The sequence below is a fragment of the Rana temporaria genome, chromosome 4 (assembly GCF_905171775.1).
Source record: "Rana temporaria chromosome 4, aRanTem1.1, whole genome shotgun sequence".
NCBI lineage: Eukaryota > Metazoa > Chordata > Amphibia > Anura > Ranidae > Rana > Rana temporaria.
Window position 1 is genome coordinate 454,879,687 of NC_053492.1, and position 26,815 is coordinate 454,906,501.

General features: G+C 44.0%; 1 protein-coding gene across 2 annotated transcripts in view; it reads right to left on the bottom strand.

Moving 5' to 3' along the window:
* The window catches only part of FSHR (follicle stimulating hormone receptor), a 182,975-nt gene that overhangs the window by 48,342 nt on the left and 107,818 nt on the right, over positions 1 to 26,815 (bottom strand). For both annotated transcript variants that reach the window (XM_040351600.1, XM_040351599.1), the window contains exons 3-4: positions 15,919 to 15,993; positions 6,918 to 6,992 (exon numbers count right to left, since the gene is read on the bottom strand). In XM_040351600.1, coding sequence (XP_040207534.1) covers positions 6,918 to 6,992; positions 15,919 to 15,993 — 150 coding nt within the window. The remainder of the gene's footprint in view (positions 1 to 6,917; positions 6,993 to 15,918; positions 15,994 to 26,815) is intronic.

Below are 26,815 nucleotides of genomic sequence, written 5' to 3' on the forward strand. Positions count from 1 at the left end.
CGGGAGGGGGCACAGTGGCAGCATTCGATGGGCACAGTGGGAGCATTCGATGGGGCACAGTGGGAGCATTTGATGGGGCACAGTGGGAGCATTTGATGGGGCACAGTGGCTGCATTTGGTGGGGCACAGTGGCTGCGTTTGATGGGCACAGTGGTAGCAATTTGATGGCACAGTGGATGCATTTGATGGGCACAGTGGCAGCATTTGATTGGCACAGTGGCTGCGTTTGATGGGCACAGTGGCTGCGTTTGATGGGCACAGTGGCTGCGTTTCATGGGCACAGTGGTTGCATTTGATGGGCACAGTTGCTGCATTTGATGGGCACAATGCCTGTGTTTGATGGGCACAGTGGTAGCGTTTAATGGGCACAGTGGCTGCGTTTTATGGCACAGTGGTTGTGTTTGATGGGCACAGTGGTAGCAATTTGATGGCACAGTGGTTGCATTTGATGGGCACAGTGGCTGCGTTTGATGGGCACATTGGCTGTGTTTGGTGGACACAGTGGTAGCGTTTTATGGCACAGTGGTTGCATTTGATGAGCACAGTGGCTGCAATTGTTTTCAGTTTGTTTGTGCCCCCCAAAAATGTTGTGCACCAGCCGCCACTGTTTAAATAATGTAAGGCAATTGGAATTGTAGCAAGAATACAGAATAATTATTTATCCAACTGCTTTAGAAACACTTTCATTATAAGTGCTGCTCCACAGTGTTTTTCCATGGAAGTTCTACACTGGGCCATAAGGTGAAGTTGCCATGTCACCCTTGGTGCCCCTTGCGTCTATCTGGCACAGTGATTAGGTCAGTAACTGCCAGATTGCTGAACTTCTTATTTTTGGCAATCCTCCTAGCAGTGCGCTGTGTCCTAATAATCTCGCGCTTTCAACTTGCATGCAGATGATACAATTTAAGATATTCGAAATACAAAACAAACGAGCGCCTTTCCTTTCCCTGAATGAAGTCTATTGATACAGTTCCAGGAAAGCAGCATATGTTGTTGCTTGTTGCCCGGATCAAACTTGGCTAGAGGCAATGTTGGGCTACATCTGCAACTCAAGAAAATATTTAATATTGACGTTGACAGCGTCCACGAGGAAAAGTGAGCGATACAGCAGATGCCAAGAGAAAGCCCCGTAATTGCTGCATGCTAGCGATCTCCCTATTAATGCTGAAATATACAGTGAATAATTTCATACTGTATCAAAATGTATCGTGACTTTCCAATCTGCAAACAAGGCAAACAGACATCTTAATTTGTGCCCGTCTGCCAACACGGTTTATTAACACGTGATTTAGCAGAAAACATTCATTTCACGCTGCAAATGTCTCACTTTGAGTTTATTTATGACCATAAAAAAATATAAAAAAAAAAAAAACAACCTATAAAATTTCATTTAACCACTTAAGGACCAGAAGGATTTTCCTCTTTAATGACCAGGCCATTTTTTTGCGATACGGCACTGCATCGCTTAAACTGACAATTTCACGGTCATGCAACGTTGTACCCAAACAAAATGAGCTTTCTTTTGGTGGTATTTGATCACCTCTGCAATTTTTATTTTTTGCGCTATAAATAAAAAAAGAGCGACAATTTAATTTTTTTTTTAAAAACAATGGCCCAGATTCACAGAGAAATACGTTACGCTGTGGCGTCGTAACGTATCCCATTTACGTTACACCGCCGCAAGTTTACAGCGTAAGTGCCTGATTCACAAAGCACTTACCTGTAAACTTGCGGCGGTGTAACGTAAATCCGCTAGGCGCAAGCCCGCCTAATTCAAATGGGGCGGGCACCATTTAAATTAGGCGCGTTCCCGCGCCGAACGTACTGCGCATGCTCCGTCTGTAAAATTACCTGACGTGCATTGCGCTAAATGACGTCGCAAGGACTTTATTGGTTTTAACGTTAATGTAAATGGCGTCTAGCGCCATTCACAGACGACTTACGCAAACGACGTGATTTTTCAAATTTCGACGCGGGAACGACGGCCATACTTAACATTGGCTAGTCCACCTAGAGGGCAGCCTTAGTTTTACGCGGCGTATCTCGACGGAAACAACGTAAAGTTAGAGCGACGGGTAAAGCGTACGTTCGTGAATCGCCGACCGCAATGGAATCGCCACCTAGCGGCCGGCCTAGAATTGCATCCTAAGATCCGACGGTGTAAGTCAATTACACCTGTCGGATCTTAGGGCTATCTATGCGTAACTGATTCTATGAATCAGCCGCATAGATACGACAATCGTATCTCAGAGATACAACGGCGTATCAGGAGATACGCCGTCGTATCTCTTCTGTGAATCTGGCCCAATATTTTTTAAGTTTTGCTATAATAAATATCCCCAATTTAAAAAAATAAATAGGGCCAAATCCTCAAAAGAGATACGACGGAGTAACTGCTGTTACTCCATCGTATCCCTGGTCCTAACTATGGAACTGATCCACAGAATCAGTTTTCCATAGTTAGGCAGAAGATCCGACATGTGTAAGGGACTTACACTGCCGGATCTTAGGATGCAGTACCGCATCCGCCGCTGGGGGCATTTCGTGTCGAAATGCCGCCTCGGGTATGCAAATTAGCACTTACGGAGATCCACGAAGCTTTTCAGCTTCGTTTTTTCTCTGTAAGTTTTAGTTTGCATACGCAAAATTAGGGCTGCTTTTACAAGGTGTAAACTGTTTACACCTTGTAAAAACAGACCTTTCTGTCCAGCGACGCGATTTTTTTTTAATTTAGAATTTTTTTTTGGCGCCGTATCTTTTTTTTTACCCGACGCAACTTTATTGTCCCGTCGCAATCCACACAGCCCGACGTAACGTAATTTCGCGCTATGCACGTCGGGAAAATGACGTCACGAGCATGCGCAGTACGGCCGGCGAGGGAGCGCGCCTAATTTAAATGGGAATCGCCCCCTGGAGAAGAGGAACGCCTTGCGCCGGCCGGATTTAAGTTACACCGCTCAAAATTTCTAGGTAAGTGCTTTGTGGATCGGGCACTTAGGTAGAAATTTTGCGGCGGTGTAACTTAAATGGAAAAAGTTACGTTGCGCCGGATTTTTGAGGATTAGGCCCATAAATCTTAAACAGTTTAGGCCAATATGTATTCTTTTACATATTTTTGGTATAAAAAAAAAATCACAATAAGTGTATTTTTATTGTTTTTTCGCAAAATTGATAGCGTCTACAAAATAGGGGATAGATTTATGGCATTTTTATAATTTTTTTACTAGTAATCTGTGATTTTTTGTGGGACTGCGACATTGTGGTGGACAGATCGGACACTTTTGACACATTTTTGCGACGTTGTACCCAGACAAAACGTATGTCCTTTTTTCCCTGCAAATAGAGCTTTCTTTTGGTGGTATTTGATCACCTCTGAGGTTTTTATTTTTTGCGCTATAAATAAAAAAAAGAGAGAAAATTTAGAAAAAATAAAAAAATATATATTTTTAAAGTTTTGCTATAATTAATATCCCCAATTTTTTTTTATCAGTTTAGGCCAATATGTATTCTATGTATTTTTGGTAAATAATTGTTTATTTATTGGTTTGCACAAAAGTTATAGCGTCTACAAAATAGGGGATAGATTTATGGCATTTTTATTATTTATTTATTTTTTACTAGTAATCTGTGATTTTTTTGTGGGACTGCGACATTGTGGCGGACAGATTGGACACTTTTGACACATTTTTGGGACAATTTCACGGTTGTGCGACGTTGTACCCAAACAAAATTGATGTCCTTTTTCCCCTCACAAATAGAGCTTTCTTTTGGTGGTATTTGATCACCTCTGCCGTTTTTTGATTGTTTGCGCTATAAACAAAAAAAAAGCGACAATTTTGAAAAAAAAAATCAGTTTAGGCCAATATGTATCCTTCTACATATTTTGGGTAAAAAAAATCGCAATAAGCGTATATTTATTGGTTTGCACAAAAGTTATAGGGCCAGATTCAGGTACCTGCGCCGCGGCGTAACGTATCCCGTTTACGTTACACCGCCGCAAGTTTTCAGCGTAAGTGCCTGATTCACAAAGCACTTACCTGTAAACTTGCGGCGGTGTATCGTAAAGACGTCCGCCTAATTCAAATGGGGCGTATACCATTTAAATTAGGCGCGCTCCCGCGCCGAACGTTCTGCGCATGCTCCATTCCTAAATTTCCCGACGTGCTTTGCGTGAAATTACGGCGCCCAGACGTATTTGCGAATGGCGATGTGCGTAACGTACTTACGCCAAAAAAATTTTTTCTAATTCGACGCGGGAACGACGGCCATACTTTAACCTGGCTTGTGTAAAGTTAAGCAATGAAAAAGATTGCTTAACTTTGCGACGGGAAAAACCGACGTTACGCACGCGAGTAGCTTCGTGGATCACCGTAACTGCTAATTTGCATACCCGACGCTGGAAAACGACGCAAACTCCACCCAGCGGCGGCCGAAGTATTGCAGCCTAAGATCCGACGGTGTAAGTCAATTACACCTGTCGGATCTTAGGGCTATCTATGCGGAACTGATTCTATGAATCAGTTGAATAGTTAGGACGGGCGGATCACGCCATCGTATCTCTTTTGTGAATCTGGCCCATAGCGTCTGCAAAATAGTGGATAGATCTATGTAATTTTTATAATTTTTTTTACTTGTAATCTGTGGCATTTTTATTATTTATTTATTTTTTACTAGTAATCTGTGATTTTTTTGTGGGACTGCGACATTGTGGCGGACAGATTGGACACTTTTGACACTTTTTTGGGACAATTTCACGGTTGTGTAACGTTGTACCCAAACAAAATTGATGTCCTTTTTCCCCCCACAAATATATCTTTCTTTTTGTGGTATTTGATCACATCTGCAGTTTTTATTTTTTGCGCTAAATGAACAAAAAAAGAGCGACAATTTAAAAAATATATATATATATTTTAAGTTTTACTATAATAAATATGCCCAAAAAATAAAACAGTCTACATCAGTTTAGGCAAATATGTATTCTTCTACATATTTTGGGTAAAAAAAAAAAAAAAAATCACAATGGCCTAGATCGCCGGCGGAACGACTTCTCCTGATTCAGAGAGCTCGTTACGCCGACTGCAGCCTAAGATATGCGTGGCATAAGGCTCTTATGCCCTCATATCTTAGGCTGCATTCTTACGCAGGCCGCTAGGTGGCGTTCCCGTTGTGGTCAGCGTATAGTATGCAAATTGCATACTAACGCCGATTCACAACGTTACGCGAGCCCTGCGTACGCAGTTTACGTCGTTTGCGTACGGCGGTTTTTGCGTAAGGCTGCCCATGCTAAAAGCAGGGGCAGGCAATGCTAAGTATACCCGTCATTCCCGCGTCGCGAAGTTTAAATTTTACGTTGTTTGCGTAAGTGAATCGTGAACGGCTGGACGCCAATCACGTTCACTTTGAAGCAAATGACGTCCTTGCGCACACGCAATTTACGGAGCTACTGCTCCGTGAATCGCATGTAGCGCAGGAAATTTACGGAGGCGCAGCGGCAAAACGGTGCGCTGCGCCTCCGTAAAAAAGGGGCAAAGCTACCTGAATCTGGGCCAATGAGCGTATATTTATTGGTTTGTGCAAAAATTATAGGGGCAGATCCACAAGAGCATTACGCCTGCGTATCTCTTGATACACCGGCGTCATTTTAAATTTCCCGCGTCGTATCTTTGTTTTGTATCCACAAAACAAGATACAACGGCATCTGGGATCGATCCGACAGGCGTACGTCTTAGTACGCCGTCGGATCTTAGATGCAATTTTTCTGCGGCCGCAAGGTGGCGTTTCCGTCGAAATCCGCGTCGAGTATGCAAATTAGCTATTTACGGCAATCCACAAACGTACGTCCGGCCGGCGCATTTTTTTACGCCGTTTGTGTTCGGCTTTTTCCGACGTATAGTTAAAGCTGCTATTATGAGGCGTACTCAATGTTAAGTATGGCCGTCGTTCCCGCGTACAATTTAGAATTTTTTGCGTCGTTTGCGTAAGTCGTTCGCGAATAGGAATTTGCGTAGAATGACGTCACCGTCGTAAGCATTGGCAGGTTCCGGTTTAATTTCGAGCATGCGCACTGGGATACCCCCAGGGACGGCGCATGCGCAGTTAAAAAAAAAATGTTGTTAAAGTCGGGTCACAAAGTATTTACATAAAACACGCCCCCATTACATCCATTTGAATTAGGCGCCATTACGCCGGCAAAGATACACTACGCCGCCGTAACTTACGGCGCGGATTCTTTCTGGATTTGAAAAATGTATCTGAGGCTGCTGGACTTCAAATTTCCGGCCCCCACTTTCCTTTTCTGAGGCACAGCGCCGGGGATTGGAGTGTGGGCAGACACTGAGAGGTAGGGGCGGGAGGAAGAGGAGCAGATTGAGCTCTCTCTTTTCTCCCATCTGTGGGGGGATTGTTAGTGCTGACTTTGGGCAGTGTAACAGACACTCTCAGCTTAGACAACTGGAGCCAGCAACCCTGCTGGGAAGCCATAGTCCAGCCTGAATAATGTGTCCGGGTTTCAGGCAGTTTGAAACCCGGACACATGATTCCAAACCCGAACTGTCCGGGTGAATCCCAGACAGGTGGTAACCCTACCCGCTACTGTAGATGATGTTCAGCTCTTGCCAAACAGGCTGGGAACAAACTGGGTGCTCAGGTTACAGTTGTCTAAGAGGGGATTACCCTGACTTTACAGAGATATAAACTCATTTCCTGTTGTGTTTCTTGGACAGGAAGTAAACGGATATTTACCAAGAAGGACACCAACAGAAAAGTAAAACTGACGGGGGTGCTATAGAAACATTTTAAACCTGGAGGCAAAAACAAATACAAGATTTCCAGGACGACTGAAAACCACTTTAAGTTACAAATGCACTGATTACTTGTATTGGATGCAGCTAATACATGCAAATATTTATATTGCTTACAGATATTTCAGCATCGGAAGGTTCCAGAAAGCATTTTGGTCAATATGTTCAAGGCTGTTTGCTTTTTCAATTCTTCTGCAAGGAAGATAAAATACAGCATTATATAAAACCATATTTAGAATATACTGTATATGTACATTTTGAAAAAGATTAAACATTCATATTATTGACACAAGACACCTTTTACTAATACATGTACTAGAAAGAAAGGTACTTTTATTATTGTTTTATTATTATTATAGCTCCTGTACTGATAAATGTGTTAAACAGAGCGGGGTTCTGTAAAACATAATATTTTTGGTAGTACAGAAGTTTAACTGTAAAAAAGCCAGTCCCCCCGACTACGTCATTTCTGACGAAACATGTACGATCGTGTGACGTCATCGGCCGGAGTGGATGAACAGCCTGCTACATCAGAATACCTAAGTTGTAATATGGATTTAAATGTTTCAGTCTGTTGAAGCAATTGCCATGTTTTAATAAAGAAAAAAACGGGAGAAAAAAAAGAGATCAATAGCCATTAGATCTGATGAAGATGCTTTGAAACGTTATTGCCATGTTCTGGCGTCACTTCCGATGTGACTCCGCGTGTTCCATGCTGGTTCCGAGACGTCAAGAGCGATGTCCGGCCAGTTGTTTCTCTCCTCTCGTGTGAACATCTACACAGCACCATTCACCGGGGACCCGCTGAGTGACTACAGTATTATACTGTTATATGCCTATTGATCTTTATAAAAGTGTATGTAGCCATTTGGCTGATTTTAAAATAACCACTTCAGCCCCGGAAGAATTGGCTGCACAATGACCGGGCCATTTTTTGAGATTCGGCACTGCGTCGCTTTAACTGACAATTGCGCGGTCGTGCGACGTTGCACCCAAATAACATTTCTGTCCTTTTTTTCCCCACAAATAGAGCTTTCTTTTGGTGGTATTTGAGTGACAATTTTGAAAAAAAAAAGCAATATTTTTTACTTTTTGTTATAATAAAAATCCTCCAAAAAAAATATATATATAAAAAAAAAATGTTTTCCTCAGTTTAGGCCGATACGTATTCTTATACATATTTTTGGTAAACAAAATCGCAATAAGATTTGTTTGCGCAAAAGTTATAGCGTCTACAAAATAGGGGATAGTTTTATGGCCGCTGATTGGCTAGAGCGGATGGATTGAGAGCAGCGCAGCCATTGGCTGGCGCTGCTGTCAATCACGCCGAGGGGCGGGCCCGCAAGGACTCATCACCATGCAAGCTTTCTCGCATGAATGTGATGAGTTCTTGCGGGAAGGACCAGAGACAGTCGCCGAGGGACCACAGAAGACGTGGATCAGGGCCACTCTGTGCAAAACGAACTGCACAGTGGAGGTAAGTATAACATGTTTGTTATTTTAAAGGATTTTTTTTTCCTTTATTAACCCTTTAATGCATCCTATGCATTGAGGTGAAAAAACACCTTGCAGTGACCGGCCCCCAAGCCCCCCATTTTACTTACCTGAGCCCCGTATTTCCCTCGGCGGGGACACATTGTCCCTCTCTACACAGGGTCCTGGCTCTTGATTGGATAGATTGAAAGCAGCGCAGCTATTGGCTCCCACTGCTCTCAATCAAATCCAATGATTCAGACGCCAACGGGGCGGGGTCGAGTCTGGCACTCGTGTCTATGAACGCAAATGCTGGACTTGGGAGCACGCCCGCAAGGTAACCCCCCCCCCCCCGGGAGAGCGCTTCTCCTAGGGGGTTATCGGATACGGGGAGGAGCTGTGAGAGCCGCCGAGGGACCCCAGAAGAGGACGATCGGGGCCACACTGTGCAAAATGAGCTGCACAGTGGAGGTAAATATGACATGTTTGTTATTTTAAAAAAAAAAAGCCTTTATAATCAATTTAAAGCGGAGGTCCGCCAATTTTTTTTTTTTTAATTACTTTTAAAATAAGGACACTTACCTTTCCAAGGCGCCTGTGATGTCGCCCAAAGCCGATCTGTCCCTCGGCTCTTGGATGCTGCTGTCGCCATCTTCAGTAAGAGAATCAGGAAGTGAAGCCTTGCGGCTTTACTTCCTGGTTCCCTACTGCACATTTGCGAGGTGCACTGCGCAATCCAAATGGTCCCTGCTGTCTTCTGGGTGGCGACGGAGGATGTAGATAGGATCTACGCCGGACGTGGTGTAGATAGCCGCAAATAATGCGGCTATCTACTATGCTTGGAAGTGGGTACAATTAAATGGGTTCATTCCCCGACTTAGTTGAGGTAGGCGGTACAAAGGTCACGCCCTGTGACCTTTGACCTCTGGGAACCCGCCTTCTGACCTTTGACCTGTTCCAATTCCTGAGTCCTAGCCATATTCTTCAATGGGAAACCCTAACCCTAAACCCCCTAACCCCCTAACCCTAAACCCTAACCCCCTAACCATAACCCTGTCTAATCCAGGTAATTGCACCCACTTCCGAATCAGCAGAAGTGACACTTTTTTATGTGGAACTCTGCTTTAAAGTTTATGTGAGTGTAAAGGCTGGTGTCCCAATACTTTGACAATATGGTGTATCTGGTTCTATTTTTTTTCCCTGCCATGCATTTCTCATGCGCTTAGTTTGAATTATCCGATGTTGTGACAGCTATAGTTTAACTTTTTGGAAACACCAAAGAAAAGAACATTGGCTTTTGAGTTTTGATGTAAAAGCTGGCATGCCACCCTGGAAGCTTCATAAGTGATGGGACAAACACGCAGCAGTCGCTGTTAAAAACATCCCCCTTGTCGCCAGACACATCCGTTTATATCAGCGTTCAGCAAAAAATGGGACTTCATGTAAGTTGGCAAACACCTATTTTTCCAATTACGACAGTCTTCATTAATGCATATGGGATTTTGGCTCTATAACAGCAAATTTTTATTCCAGTGAATGAAATAGGCTCTTTCAAATCATTAGCCCATCACTTCTTGTTGGATGAGTCCTAAAACCTTTATAATGGAAAAAAAAACAATAACATCCACCCTTTTCTAAAACCCTTTTTTTGCAGATTGAAATAAACAAATCAGGAGAGAATTTTTTTTTTGCAACTAAATAAAAATGCATAAATGACAACAAAATCGAGTTAAAAGCGAACTCAGCTATTGTAACCTTCCCTGGCACTGATCCATGAAGAGGAGAGAGGCTTTAATGGAACCGTTTTGGATGAGATCCCAATGAATGGTGCAAGTGTCAAGACACAGGGAGCCCGATGTATCATTCTTGTTTATATGAGTCTGTAAAAGCTTTATTAGTGAAAACACGAGCTTAATAGATCCCATTGGGCCTTATTTAGTTTAAAAGTTGTCAGAGGCTGACCTCTCGGTCATGTAACTTTGTTCATTAATAAAATGATATGCAGACCTGAGAAATACTTCATAATAAATACTTATTGGTGCGTTTCTTATGTTCTTATGTAAGCTCGGTGATTCACCGCTGTCTCCATAAGTGCTTAGTAATTGGAAAATAAGTAGGGGCAATGAAGACCAGACCATATACACTAGTAAACGCAAAATTGCGCTAACCCAAACCAAAATTAATAATGTGGCAATATTGAACCAGAAGGCTGCAGTAAACGGTGTGGATACACATAAAATACAAAAGAAGAAAAAACTGCGCCAACACAAATCTACTAGCACTTATACTGGATGAATGGTAACATGAATCCCTTTCATGCCTATTTATGACATTTGGTGTTTACGAGATAAAATCCATATTTTTTGCTAGAAAATTACTTAGAACCCCCAAACATTATATATATATATATTTTTTTTTATCAGAGAATCTAGAGAATAAAATGGCGATGTTTGCAATATTTTATGTCACACGGTATTTGTGCGGCGGTGTTTTAAACACAACTTTTTGGGAAAAATTTACTTTCATGAATTTTAAAAAAATGAAAAAGTAAAATTAGCCCAATTTTTTTTGCATATTGTGAAAGATGATGTTACGCCGAGTAAATAGATACCAAGCATGACACGCTTTATAATTGCACGCACTCGTGGAATTGCGACAAACTACGGTACCTAAAAATCTCCATAGGCGACGATTTAAACTTTTTTTACGGTTACTAGGTTAGAGTTACAGAGTAGGTCTAGTAATAGAATTATTGCTCTCGCTCTGACGATCACGGCGATACCTCACATGTGTGATTTGAACACCGATTTCATATGCAGGCGCGACTTCCGTATGCGTTTTCTTTGTTGTGCAAGCTCGCGGGGAGGGGGGCGCTTTAAATTTTTTTTTTTTTTTTTAGAATATTAAATTGTGTTTTTTTTTTTTTACATTTTGATCACTTTTATTGCTGTCACAAGGAATGTAAACATCCCTTGTGACAGTAATTGGTGGTGACAGGTACTCTTTATGGAGGGATCGGGGGTCTAAAAGACCCCTGAGCCCTCCTTTGCACTTCAAAGTATTCAGATCACCGAAAACGGCGATTCTGGATACTGTGTACTTTTTTAAATCCGGCGCCATTGGCAGCCGAGAAACCCGGAAGTGACGTCATGACGTCGCTTCCGTGTTTTCAATGCGGAGACTGAATCAAAGCCGTTTACGGCTTAGTGTCAGTCTCCGCCTGGACACAGAAGGCGGCGGATCAAGGATTGGGTCTCCCGGTGGGACGGGAGGCCCGGTCAGAGCGGCGAGAGGCGGCGGGAGAGGGGGGGGATGTCCCCTCCCGCTCCTCCGGCATAACAACCGAGCGGCTTTTAGCTGCATCGGTTGTTATGTTTGGATAGCCGATCGCCGGCTCTAAACAACGGTACCGGGATGATGCCTGCGGCTGCAGGCATCATCCCGGTATAACCCCCGAAAGCCGAGGACGCATATATGCGTTCCGTCGGCATGAAAGGGATAAACATGTAAGTCAATCATGTGAAAAAAATGTCCCAAGAAGTAATAAATCTTGCTGGTGTCAACATCTGAGACGAACAGCACCACAGTGAACGTTTAAAACATCCGTGAGAACCGCCACCACATGGAAAGCCTCTTACCAGAATGATAAGTGAAAACAGCCTTAAAGAGATATGGTCTCCGTCAGTGGGTTAAACACAGGGTCCGGGAGCCACAGGATCAATCATCTAATGAGGGATCACTACCTCCTTCACCAAGATGGTCCGTGGATCATAGATGACAAAAACGGACCATAGCATAATACCGCTTTGTAACGTTTATTTAGTAAAAAAGATTGTACTTACAAACACAAATTCATAAAAGCATGTAAAAAGATGCAGGCCGGCACTAGAGGAGCCCTTCCTCCTTCACATCGAACGCGGTGACGTCACTGCACGCCGTACCAGGCGCGTTTCGTCATAAGTTGACGTTTTCAATGGGGAATTTATTGGCAACACATGTACACCTGGTAATTTTATTACCCAATCAGCTAGTTATGTGGTTGCATTGCGATGCATTAAAGAGTAGCAAAGTTGGCCATTGTCTCCCCACCAGAAAATGGCGTGCCCTATAACGATTTTGGATTAAGAGATACCAGAAGTTGGGTCTTCCGTGAGTGGACAAAACTAAGGGTAGTGTAGAATTGTCAAAAAAGCAGAGGTGGTTGAAGAGATGGATCCATTTTGGAACACTATTTGGCAGTTGGACCAGGTGACCCCTACCGTGGGGTTTTGATTGGGTGCATTGTGGTGGTTGTACACCATATTAGTTCAAACAAGTGAATCAGTGACAAGGCTTGTTCAATAGGCTTAGCATTGGCTCCTATGGCTCAGCCATGGTCTAGTCACTGTCAGCACTCATTTCTCTCCCCATGTAACAGCCGCCTCTTTCTGTTGGCTGTTCCTTCTCAAAAGAGGAGCTCCAGTTTGGAAAAAATGAATTACAATTTAGAGCCCAAAAAACGCTGGTAAAGCACATCTAGAACTAGCGGCGCTTTACCAGCATTTTTCAAGCGCTAGTGGCCGAATGAAGGGTTAAAAGTGCCCAAAAGTGCCGCCAAGGTGCTTTGCAGGAGCTTCCCATTGATTACAATGGGAAGGGGCGCTTTAGGAGTGGTGTATTTGGTGGATTTGTTAGTCGGCTTTGGGTGCAGGCAGTGAAGCCTTCAGGCTTCACAGCCGTTTTTCTACTCTGCATGCGCGAGTTGCGCTGTGCTTTCTGAAAGGTCCCGCCATCTTCTGGGGCCTGTGTGTGTCCCAGAAGGCAGCGGGGAGAAAGGAGGAGAACAGCAGGAAAAGCACGTAGATCAGCAATCTTACCCGGAATTGGGAGTGGGTACCTGTCAAAACTAGGTACCTGCTCCCCCCCCAAAAAGTGCCAAATTTGGCGGAGGAGGGTGCAAACAAGTGGAGCTTCCCCTTTTGGGTGGAGTTTCGCTTTAACCTCTTAGCTCCGGCGCCTCCCGACCCTTTAAGAGGTTTATGTACCGGCAGGCAGGGCGTGGCTTAAGATCATGTGACCCATGTAATTGGCTGTCACGGTGGTTGCGTGGTCCGAAAACTTCCGATCTCAAGGATCGTGAGCTTTTGGTTAGGCAATGATAACTGTGCCAGGAGCGCACGCTCTTGACACAGGTGTATTGGTGGCAATTTACGCAAATATGCGGCCTCTCATCGCTAAAGACCAGGTACCGAGAGACTGCATATTTGTGTACAGCTGGCACCAAGGGGTTGAAATACCACTAAAAGCAAAACTTTTTTTATTTTAGTTTTGAACTTCGTGGAGAGGGATTAGAACACCTATTAGGTTGTTATTGCTGTCTGTGCCCCCAATAGGGAGAATTAACCTCTCTATTTGTCCTGTTTATCATTATTATTAACCCCTTCCCACCCGGCCTATTGTAAAACGACTGCTGGGCAGGAGCACTGTTGTTCTGGGAGGATGTAATATGATGTCCACTCAGGATCAGGCTGCGCTCCGACACGATCTGTCATCCGCTGTGTCCACCGGACACGAAGGATGACAGATCACTGTAGCGGCCCGCTCCCAGTACCATGTGATCGCTGTGGCCAATCACAGCAGATCCCATGATAGTTGTACACATTGAAAGGCTTTGATTCACGCCTTTCATTATGTACTATTGTGGTGAGCTCTGTGATTGGTCACAGTCATCACATAGTACAGACAGGGCCAACCACAGTCCTGCTGTGCCATGTGATTAGCTGTGGACAATCACAACAGATCACATGATAGTTGTACACAGTGGGGTAGATTCAGGTAGATTTGCGCCCTCTTACGGAGGCGCAGCGTACCGTTTTTACGCTACGCCTCCGTAAATTACATGCGCTACGCTTCATTCACGAAGCAGTAGCTCCGTAATTTGCGCGGGCGCTCCATAAAACTGCCCGGCGTAAGCGCGCATAATTTAAATGATCCCGTAGGGGGCGTGGATCATTTAAATTTAGGCGCGTTGCCGCGCCAAACGTAGTGCGCATGCTCCGTCAGGAAACTTTCCCTACGCGCATTGCGGTAAATGACGTCGCAAGGACGTCATTTGCTTCAACGTGAACGTAAATGGCGTCCAGCGCCATTCACGATTCACTTACGCAAACAACGTAATTTTTAAAAATCGCGACGCGGGAACGACGGGTATACTTAGCATTGGCTGCCCCTGCTAATAGCAGGAGCAGCCTTACACAGAAACCGACGAACGCAAACGACGTAAAATGCGAACGCAGGGCGCGCGTACGGTTGTGAATCGGTGTTAGTATGCAATTTGCATACTCTACGCTGACCACTACGGGAACGCCACCTAGCGGCCATCGTAAGAATGCAGCCTACAATACGACGGCATAAGAGCCTTATGCCAGTCATATCTTAGGCTGCAGTCGGCGTATCTAGCTTTCTGAATACAGAAAAGTCGATACGCCGGCGCAAATTAGCAATTGCGCTGCGTATCTATGGATACGCAGACGCAATTGCTTTTTGAATCTACCCCAGTGAAAGGCTTTGATTCATGCCTTTCATTATGTACTATTGCGGTGAGCTCTGTGGTCACAGTAATCACATGGCACAGACAGGGCCAACCACAGTCCATCTGTACCATGTGATTAGCTGTGGCCAATCACAGCTAATCACAATAGTAAATGCTGAATGAATGGTTTGCTTATAACTGGTTGCTTATAACTGTGAAAGTCAATTATAAGCAATCAGTGTGTAAAAAAATCCTGATCACCTCCCCAGAGCAGTACAGTGTTACTATGGCAAAAGTGGCACTAAAAATGGCCTGGGCATGAAGGGGGTAAATCTTTCGGAGGTCAAGTGGTAAAAGTAGTCTGATGAGTTAGCCAAAAATGTAAACAGGGTGCCATGGATGAAGCCTGTAATAAGTGTTTGTAAAATGAAGATTTAACAAAAGTAACTTAGAAAACTTTGAAAAGCTGGGTAGAAGCCCAAAACCACATAGGGGCACGATGTAGTGTCATATAAAAAAATAACAATTATGTGGATCTTTTATCACTTTGTCATTTAGCAGACTGTACAGGAGCTTTCCCAGGTTCAGTTCTCCTTTTTCTAACAATCAGTTACCGTGTTTCCCCGAAAATAAGCCCGGGTCTTATATTAATTATGCCAACAAAAGACACAGTAGGGCTTATTTTCGGGGTAGGTCTTACCATGTAATGTGATGTCTTCTCTCCCTCTCTCCCTCCCTGCCTATCAGGAATCCCCAGTGCGAACTGAGTTAAAATGCTTGTAAAATCCTACAATCCACTCTATTACAGTATTATATAATGTACAATGTGCATGTTCCTGTAATATAATTGTGCCAAATACCTTTGTTATAGCGCCATTCTGCACTTCTTTGACCCGCCGGAGCTCTCTTCCCCACAATTATATTACAGAAACACAAACATTGTACATTATATACTACTGTAATAGAGTGGATTTTAGGATTTTACAAGCATTTTTAACTAGGGCTTATTTTCGGAGTAGGTCTTATATTGCAGCCCTCCTGGGAAATAATGCTAGGTCTTATTTTCAGGGTAGGTCTTATTTTTGGGGAAACAGGGTAATATGTCATATCTTATTCAATATTTGAGTTACTTACATTTCCTGCAGTTGCGGGTTGTTTGAGAATACGTTGGCCTCTATTGATTTCAAGTCATAATTTTCAGATATCTCTCTGTATAACAAATGTACGGCAGGAAAGTTAAACAATGGTTGTTGAAAAGACAGAAAAGTGATCTTATAATTTAAACAAAGATAGTCCACAAAGATAGTCCACGCTAACACATGCATATGTTATGATTATGTGGTCAAAATTTTAAATCATATCATTTTCATATCACTTTCTTCACGAAGCTCCCACACATTTACTTCCTTAAATTCCATGTCCTGTGAGTGATGCTGCGTCACACATTTCACAGAGCCTGCCTTCTGAACTACAGAGGTGATGAGAAGAGGCGTTTCAGGGAGCGGAGTCAGTACAAGTATCACTGCTTGCAGGCAGCATGGTACCATGGGGTATGTAGTCCTTAGAAATGGAGAGTAAACAGCCGAGGAGAAGTATAAAAGCATGCAGGGAATCCAGGAATTGTGAAAAGAGATGGCTAGCAGACCGGCAGCTTTCACAGTAAAATAATATAAAGTGAAATCTGTATTGCCACACAGGAAGTATTCAAATACTCCTTTGATTTTTCACCCCTCTTCCCCATTCCTACCATTCACCAATTGTTTTTTTTTAAAGCCCTTCAAAGCAATGTTTTAGAAACTGTATATATGTATTGTAAGGTTGGGGGTTATTAGCTCTCGTGGTATGGGCGTTTTTTCAGCGATTCACTCCAGCCAGGAACTATGGTTAAGGGCATGGTAGCCCATTTTTATTAAAAAGGCAAAAATAAGTCCAAACAAACGTTTTCCCACGCAGGGGTTCTTCTCCATCAAATATACAATAGAAAATGCTAGTCCACCTCTGGCTCTCTGTAGCAGTACCTCTGCTCTTTATCCTGGTTGCCCAGACCAGCGGACTCCTCAACATAGACCGCTTCCCTTCAGCGTCTACAGCTCTGCCTCTTGCAGTCACCGTTCTGGCTGTCTCCTACAGCCTCTCTGATTCCTGGAGACCTCCTGTCTCTTCCAGGAGCTGTCTCCAACTGGGAGCCATGAGGTCTTCCCACACACTCATTATAAAGGGCTGTGTTCACCTGAGCACACACACCCTGCTGGTAATGAACAAAGCCTGGATTACCAAAACCTGGAGAAAGCTGCAAAAGCAGTCTTCTCCAGTCCACAGCTATGTTCTGTAGTTTTGCACATCTCAAGTGTGCATACCCTGGGTCCATTTTACCATCACAGTAGCTCCTACTGTTACATACCTCCCCCCCTTGTTTTGAACCCGTAGGGGGCGGAACACACAAGCCTGAATCCTTGATTGGGCCTACGCAGCGAACAGCTGGCGCAGAGGTGCCCCAATCTTTTTTTCGGGTGCGTTTCCAGGCACGCCCTATCCTGGATCGGAACGGGGTCCTACCATTCTGTATCCCCAGCCTACTCCCTCTGTCCTTGGGGTTCCTGAACTCATGTTTCTTTTCTGGTGGCCCCCTGCCTTTCCTGCTACTTTTGGGTGTACCAACTTTTGCCAGCTCACACTTTTCCATATCCCAATGTTTGTTCCTCTCCATACTATATTTTAGAGTGTCTCCGGGTACCCCAACTTGTACCTCTTTGTAGGTGAGAGACAAAATATCTGCTTTTGCTGTGTCCGTATCTGGCCCTTCCTTCTTAGTTGTAACGGGTGAGGCAGTATCCGCGCCATTTACAAAACACTGCTCAGCCGCACCTCGGACCACATTAGCAGACATTTCCATCACCGCATCAGGCGGAGAGACCTCTGATGTCTCCAGCAGCCCCCCAGAGTGCCTTCCGTACTGAACTGTATGCGGAAGCACCCTCACAGGAAACTGGGAGATCACCTGCCACACTATCAGAAAGCACTGCACTAACCAGTTCCACTGGTGACTAATTTTAACCGGCACAGGTTGCACTACCTGGCTCCATCCATTGGTACCACGCAGTACCACCACCTCTGACTGTAATGGAGGCACCCAGGTATACAAGGACTGTGCTTTCACCAGTTCAAGCAAATCCACTAGCATATCTGTAATTTCTACACACTCCACATCAATATGCCAAACATTTTTGGGGACCTTAACCTTATTAGAGACATGGAGGGGCTCATTCACTGCAGCTTGGGGGTCCGAGACCTTTAAAGGGGCATCCACCTCACTGGAGGTAGCTACCACAGCCGGATGCTCCCCTGGAACACTGTCCAAATTTAGCATCACTTGTTTCCCCATGTACACTGCATGCTTCATTCTGTCAGTTTCATCACCAACATCCTCATATGACTGCGGCCTCGTCCTAGTCTCCCTCTGAAGGACATCCTGACTCTCTCGCCACTCTGAGGTTTTTAAGTCATGTGACACCTTGCTAAGCTTTGGGCTATTTCCCTCCAACCATTGTTTACCAGGATCCTTCTCAGATCCTAGAAGTTCCTCAAACCTCAGGAAACCTTCCCCAGAATTACCCTCCTGAACCTCTAGGGGGCCTACTTCTGCTATACCTTTTTCCTTTTCTGTGTCAAACCCATCATTCCCTGTCTCGCTACAATTTTCAGGGTTCTCTACAACCAGATCAACTTGACCAAGACCATCATGTCTACCATTATTTTTGATGTCACCCATGGCAACCATACCATCAAAAATCGCCAACATGCTGCATTTTTCATCATGGTCAGAAACATCAATGCATTTGTCATATTTAATTTCACCCATGTTTGGCAGGGCAGTGTCTGGAGAGGAACTGCACCCAGCGGAGTGGTTGCCTCCGGCAGCTTCAGTACACGCAAACTCCACTGGCATGAGATCCTCTGCCAGCAACTGTCCCGACCGCTGAACATCACATAACACAACATTTGGATCTTTGACTACAATCAGTTCACTTATTGCTGTGCCCTCTGGCACTTCCACCAACATCAGCTCATTTGGCATGGCACCATCCATTACCACATCATTAGAACCTTTGTGGATCACAGACATGACCTCTTCTGTGCGTTCGCCGTTACTTGGCGCTTCCATCTTGTGAGCAACATCATCTGCAGCAGCAAATGCACCATTGCATACAAGTTGCTCTGCAGGTCCTTCATCTGGCACTGCAGAAATCATGTCTGCTCCACTCTTACCAACAGAGGCCTTTTCCAACAAAGCCAACAGGCTTTTTGTCCATCTGTCCCAATCTGTTATCTCTGCGCTACCAGAGGGACAGAGTGGCTCAGCAACAGACACATTGCAAACATCACTTTTGTGTAAACCAGACTGTGGTAATACATTTTTAACCATTGCAGGCTGCAATACCACACTCTCACCTTCTGGTGGCGCTTCATTAAATGCATGAAGACCTTCACACCTGTCATTGCCAGACAGCATTAAGACACTTCCATCATGAGTGTTTTCAAACATATTAGTTTTAGCATTTAACATTTCATTATTACCATGTTCAGGTACCGTCTTATCCTTCAGAGTGGCACCATAGCTGTCCCAGGCAACCTCCGGCTCCAAAACGCAGAGCTCCCTGGGGGTTTCTAGGGACACCTCTGTGGCCTTCATCACGGTTGCTAGGGGAGATAGCACATCTTTAACTGTATTCATATCAACATTTATATCTCTAGTGAGGTGCACTAGCCCATTAGCAGCTGGGCCATCAACTTTAGCCAACACAATATCAGTTTTACCCATCACATTGTCATATTCAAGTTTACCACTTGCCTCCCCACTGAACAGGGCACTGCAGCGAGGAAAGTCCTTTTCCACACAGACAGTGGATCTCCCATTTGGGGTCACTGCAACTCCAGTGTGCACATTCACATAGTCAATCTTTTCCATGCATTTACCAGCAACAGTCTTACCGATCACTGTAACGGGGGCTGCCATGTTCATTTGAGTACGTTGTCTTTCACTGGCCAACTCTCCCTGGTGGCCATGGGATGAAACTGCAGCAGCAATTTCTGACTCCTTAGCACCCCCAGGAGGCACAACAAAAAACTCCTTGTTGCCAGGGGAGACGGCAAATATATTTTCACAGGAAACTGGCTCAGCCTCATTATCTCCAGGTGCACCCCAGAATCTAGGGCAAGACAATATTTCATGCCCCAGCTGGCCACATTCCAGGCATGGTACATTTTTACACATATCTTTAATGGGATGCCTCTTTACACCTCCACAGTAGCTCCTCCTTCCGGTTGACATTTGATCTCTCGTTGCCAAGGGAGATGGCACTCTTCCAGCTGTACTTTGCTGACTCTCCCAAACGCAGCGACTTTGCGATCCTTGAAACATTGTTGCTTTCAACTTGCCACGATCCTTTGTCGGCAATTCGTTTCTCACGTGGTTTGCAGACTTGATATCTCCACCGTTGCTACGGGCAACCACATACCTCTCGAACTTTGTATGCGACTTTTGGACACTCCTGGCACTCAAATTAGGTTTTCCAAACATTGTCGCAGACCTTTGTTTGGCCATGTCACCTTGTCTTGGAGACTGAGACAAAGGGCACTTGGAGACAACATGCCCCCACTCACTGCACCGCAAACAGCGCTCTTGCTTCATAGCCTTAGCAGGGCTTCCCCAACTGCATCCTCTTTCAACCTTAGGACTTTGCACATTAACAGCTGGCCTGCTTGTACTAGCGTTACCAGGGGCAACCACATGCACTTCCCCTTTAACTGGCGTTAGTTTAGCAAAAAACAGTCTGCAGTACTCTCCGGCAGGCTCAAACCCCTGCATCATCTTTGCAGTCACTCCACCAAACTTTTGCACCGTCCAGCAAAATGAAGCACTGTCACTTTAAAGCAAGTTGCTTTTCACTTCATGCAAGCTTTACTCAGCTGCACACAGATTGTGCTGTCTCAAGCACACAAACACAGTTCATATAACAGATGAACTTACTTTTGCAGAGATCTCCAGTTCTGCCAAGATTGTCCTTTCACAGGTACATAACCTGCAATGCCTTTTGCCTGGCTGCACTTCCACACACAGCCAACAGTTCCTGACGTGAACTCACTGTGGAGCAAGGACCCGGATGCCACCGTCTTGTGCCCGCATGAATCCACCACTTGTAAGGTTGGGGGTTATTAGCTCTCGTGGTATGGGCGTTTTTTCAGCGATTCACTCCAGCCAGGAACTATGGTTAAGGGCATGGTAGCCCATTTTTATTAAAAAGGCAAAAATAAGTCCAAACAAACGTTTTCCCACGCAGGGGTTCTTCTCCATCAAATATACAATAGAAAATGCTAGTCCACCTCTGGCTCTCTGTAGCAGTACCTCTGCTCTTTATCCTGGTTGCCCAGACCAGCGGACTCCTCAACATAGACCGCTTCCCTTCAGCGTCTACAGCTCTGCCTCTTGCAGTCACCGTTCTGGCTGTCTCCTACAGCCTCTCTGATTCCTGGAGACCTCCTGTCTCTTCCAGGAGCTGTCTCCAACTGGGAGCCATGAGGTCTTCCCACACACTCATTATAAAGGGCTGTGTTCACCTGAGCACACACACCCTGCTGGTAATGAACAAAGCCTGGATTACCAAAACCTGGAGAAAGCTGCAAAAGCAGTCTTCTCCAGTCCACAGCTATGTTCTGTAGTTTTGCACATCTCAAGTGTGCATACCCTGGGTCCATTTTACCATCACAGTAGCTCCTACTGTTACAGTATATATATATATATATATATATATATATATATATATATATATATATATATATATATATATATATACTGTTCTTTTAAGGCATGTTAAACAGCACAGTGCTTGTGCTGTGCAATTGTTATTGTAAGATGTAAAAATACCTAGTTGATCCTGCCTGTTCCTGTGTCCCCCTGTCTCTGCTGACCACAATAATCATGGTTGCTGATCCATAATACTGTGGTCAGTTTATGTGCCTCCGTCATCACGTTATCCGCTCTCCCTCTCCCTCCCTGCCTGTCAGTCCTGATGCCTGTGTGTGAGTACAATCTCCTACCCGCCCCTCCCCTCCCCTCACCTCCCCTCCTACTGCTCTTCCCTGTCACTTTAAATACCATTTAAAAGTAACTTGCATCCCCTCTAAACCCCATCTAAACTACTAGGTGTCCATTTTTTGAAAACTCTATTCGTAAATACCTTTTCTCACAGCGGTCATGTGACATTCCTCTGCTGGCCGGCTGATGTCAGAGGGTTATCTCAGCCCCTCCCTGCATATTCCTTACATCAAGGAAGGAGAGCCAAGGAATGTCACATGACCGAAAATCATTGCTGTGAGATTAGGTATTTAGGATTAGCATTTAAAAAAAAAAAACTCATAGTACTGTAGATCTTGATAAAACAGAGAGTATGGCAGTGTTTTAGAATCCTGACTTTGCAACCATTTTTAGTCCAATGAGGTGTCTGCTTCCTCATATACCTATCCCTATTATTTACATCTCACAGGTTTATTTTGCTCCAGGAAGATGACTTTAGGAGCTCTGACATTGCTTAATGTGGTCTCAGTTCCTTCAACCCTGCTGAAACTGCTATGCCCACCCAGCCCCTCCTTCTGCCCATTAACAGAAGACTTTGTATTATGTGAACACATTCACAAAATACAAAGGCTTCTGTGAATGGGCAGCAGAGGGGAGGGTGGGGCATAGTTGCTCTGTGTGCTTCTCTTCACTCACAGAGTGTATCCTTCAGGAGTGAAATAAACCTGTCCCCTGTAAGTATTAGAGATAAGTCCCTGAGGTGACAAGGACCTAATTGGACTTAATTTGTAGTGTGTCTGCCTTTTTTGCAAAATTTCTGATTTTCTGGAATTCAGCTTTCAAATAATTGTGTGGTAAGATGGAAAAGGTGCAGAAAATCACATTTTTGTGAGGATATTGGGTAAAGATACATTTTCAAGCTGAAGTATAACTTGCTTATACTTTGCCTTAGTATTCATGGCTGGTGGAGAGGGCTGGCTATGGAAAGGCTTCATGCAAATATCAAGATTCCGTAAAGGGGTTGTAAAGTTAAAACATTTTTTTCCTAAATAGCTTCCTTTACCTTAGTGCAGTCCTCCTTCACTTACCTCATCCTTCCATTTTGCTTTTAAATGTCCTTATTTCTTCTGAGAAATCCTCACTTCCTGTTCTTCTGTCTAACTCCACACAGTAATGTGAGGCTTTCTCCCTGGTGTGGAGTGTCATCCTCGCCCCCTCCCTTGGACTACAGGCAGGGCTGGACTGGGACAAAAATGTGTCCCTGGACTTCCATCCAGACTGGCCCACTTTGATAGGTCTCTCCCATGGCGGCCAGACAACTCCCGCACCCCCCCCCCGGCCACCCAAGCCCCCTCTCCCCCTTTACTAGCCACAAGCCATTCTACTTTATTAGAGTAGAATGGCTGGTACTGGTACTCTTATAGGCAGTACCAGTGAGGAAGCTAGACATTATTTCACCCGGGGCAAAGAATCAGTTTGGTGCCCCCCCCCCTTATGGGACAAGATTAGGCAGAAGTGAGAAACTCCCAGGCCATTGCTGTTGAGTCAGCTCTCTGTCCCCTCCCCCATGCTCCTCTGTTGTCCCCCCTGCTCCTCTGGTCCTCTCCCTGCTTCTTTGTCCTCCCAGGTGAGTGCTGCGGAGAGGGAGAGGAGGTGAGCGTTGCGGGAAGGGAGAGACAGAGGAGCGGAGGGGGGCGGCGGTCCGCTGTCACTGAAGCCGGCCCACTGAGCCATCGGCTCACCGGGAAACTCCTTGTAGTCCCAATGGCCAGTCCATCCCTGACTACAGGAGAGTCAGGATGCCCACTAATACACAGCTCCTTTATCTGCAACGTAGAGAGCTTCCTGACTCTCCCGTAGTCCAAGGGAGGGGGCGAGCACGACACTCCACACCAGGGAGAAAGCCTTGCATTACTGTGTGGAGTTACAGACAGAAGAACAGGAAGTGAGGATTTCTCAGAAGAAATAAGGACATTTAAAAGCAAAATGGAAGGATGAGGTAAGTGAAGGAGGACTGCACTAAGGTAAAGGAAGCTATTTAGGAAAAGAATTGTACCTTTACAACCCCTTTAATGGATAGGTGTTGGTTTTGGTAATGCCCATATGAGATGCCTCCATAGTTATAAGAACTAATATCCAATGAACGAAAAGGGTGGGACAGGGACAGTTAAGCCTCGTGCACACGATCGGTTAAACCGATTAAAACGGTCTGAAGGACCGTTTTCATCAGTCCAAACCGATCGTGTGTAGGCCCCATAGGTTATTTAACCTTAGGTTAAAAAAATGGCAACTTGCTTTAAAATTAAACCTATGGATGGTAACCGATAGGTCAAAACCGATCGTTAGTATGCAAAACCATCGGTTAAAAACCTGCACATGCTCAGAACCAAGTCGACTCATGCTTGGAAGCATTGAACTTCGTTTTTTTCAGCACGTCGTTGTGTTTTACGTCACCGCGTTCTGACACGATCGGTTATTTAACCTATGGTGTGTAGGCACGACTGACCATCAGTCAGCTTCATAGGTTAACCTAGGACAACTGTCCTTCAGACCGTTTTCATCGGATGGACTGATCGTGTGTACAAGGCTTTAGGCTAGGCTGGAGAGTAAAGATCCTTGGGCCAAGAAATGAGAGGGGGAGGGGGGGGGGGGTTGCTGACTTGTTGCAACTTCTAATGCACACTGTGGAAGCAATTTCAATACCGGAGAGGAGCCTTTACAACTGTGAAAGACTGAAGGTAAAGCCGGAGTTGAGCTTTAAGACATTCAGATACAAGATACCAGATGGGAAGCTATCGCATAAAGATTGGTTTGTCAAATGTGTCCTACACAAGTCTGCACATCCAGTTTGTTCTACTTGCTGTGTATTTGTAACTGTATAAATGTTATATAAATCAGGCGCATCCTTGCAAAACAGCAGCCTTTCAGCTCTATGACATCGTAATATAGTCTGTAAGTAAAAATACCACCAACGTACTTTCCAGCGAGCAAATGACAAACATTGTATTTATCACATAAACTGACAGGTGTTGACATTTCTGTGAAATATTACACTTTGCCTCATTACTAAGGGTTTCTGTACAGCACAGATTTATTTTTCTTATCACCCACAGATATTTTCTTGAAGAAAAAACTAAAGTTTCTTCTTTTTAACTTCAATGACTTTAAACTTTCACGTAGGCGTGTCACTGACACAGTGATTATTGTCATAAGTTTAGGCAGCCGGTGAAATCATTTGTGTCACGGGAAGGACCTTTAGCCAAAAAGTAATTATTTCTGACAATTATATTATTTTATTTTACAATATTTTTCAAAATCTACAGGAGGAAATGTACAAATTGAAGCTGAACTCCAGGCAAGTGGCTGTTAAATTTGACATGTGCCAGCTGTTTTACCTGCCAAATGATTTTAAAATCTGCACAGCCAGGTTTTTGAACCAAGGACTGGATTTGCAAGGGGGAAAGTGCCAAAAAACAGAACAAATACAGTCCATATGTATTTAAATTCAGACTTTTGTATCATAAACTTTCAACACATTTCAAAGGTATTCAATTAGGTGTTGAGTTGTGTAGACGGAGTTATTTCCCATAGACAGCTCACCCAAGAGTGGTGGCCAAAGGTTGGCTCTTCAAAAACAGAACATTTACAGTCCAGATCTATTTAAATGTAGACTCTTGTAAACAGTAAAACCTTGGTTTGTGAGCATAATTAGTTCCAGAAACATGCTTGCAATCCAAAGCATTTTTTTTTTTGCAGAGTATAAAAGAGAAGAGAGGCACCTCTAATGACCTGTACACACGATCGGATATCTGATGAAAACGAACCGATGGATTTTTTCATCAGATATCCGATGAAGCTGACTTTCATCAGTCTTGCCTACACACCATCGGTTAAAAATCTGATTGTGTCCAATGCGGTGACGTAAAATACTACGAGGTGCAGAGAAAAATGAAGTTCAATGCTTCCGAGCATGCGTCGACTTGATTCTGAGCATGCATGGATTTTTGACCGATGGATTTCCCCACAGACGATCGTTTTTTTCTATCGGTTTTTTAACCATACGAAAAATTTAAAACAGGTTCTATTTTTTTTTTCACTGATGGGAAAAAAACTGATGGGGCCCCCACACGATCGGTTCGTCCGATGAAAACGGTCCGTTTTCATCAGACGAACCAATCGTGTATACAGGGCATCAGTGTAGCAATAAGTTGCTAAATGTTGTACCTTCATTAAATGTAACCATATTGCTACATTTAGAGGCTCCTCTCTTCTCTTTTATACTCAGTTGTGACATGACGCTACTCTTATATCAAGACATTGCTTGTATATCAAGGCAAAATTTATTAAAACATTTTGCTTGTCTTGCAAAACGCTCTCAAACCAAGTTACTCTCACACCAAGGTTTTACTGTACAATGTTTTCTATAATAAGTTATATAAAGCATATCTTCATTTTTCGAGTTCGGATCCACTTTACAGTAAAGCCTTCATACGTAAATAGAAAAGCACTGAATGTTCTTAGTCTTTTATTCTCTCTTGTGTCTTAATTTTCCCACATATGGAGACCATATCAGCGGACAGCAGGCGACCGTTGATGTTTCCAGTTGGATGAATATGAACTTTTCAGGAAATATTTTACTTAATTATGATATATATATTTGCAAAGGACAATGAACCCCTATTAGGTGTATGATGGATTGTGAATTCAGTATTCTTGCTTTTGAGTATTAGACTTAATATTGGCAGTATTTATGATTTATTTCATGAGTGATCATGCTTGATATATGTATATATTATTTAATCATGTACGTAGACAGGCACCTTGTTGATGTTCTTGTGTATTTTTAGGTAAATTAGATCATTTATTTAATTTTTTTGTGTAATTCTGTTGCAGTTATTTGGGTGTTTGGGTGTTTTTAACCATATTGCTGCCTAAAGACCCAAGGGGTTTTTACAGTTC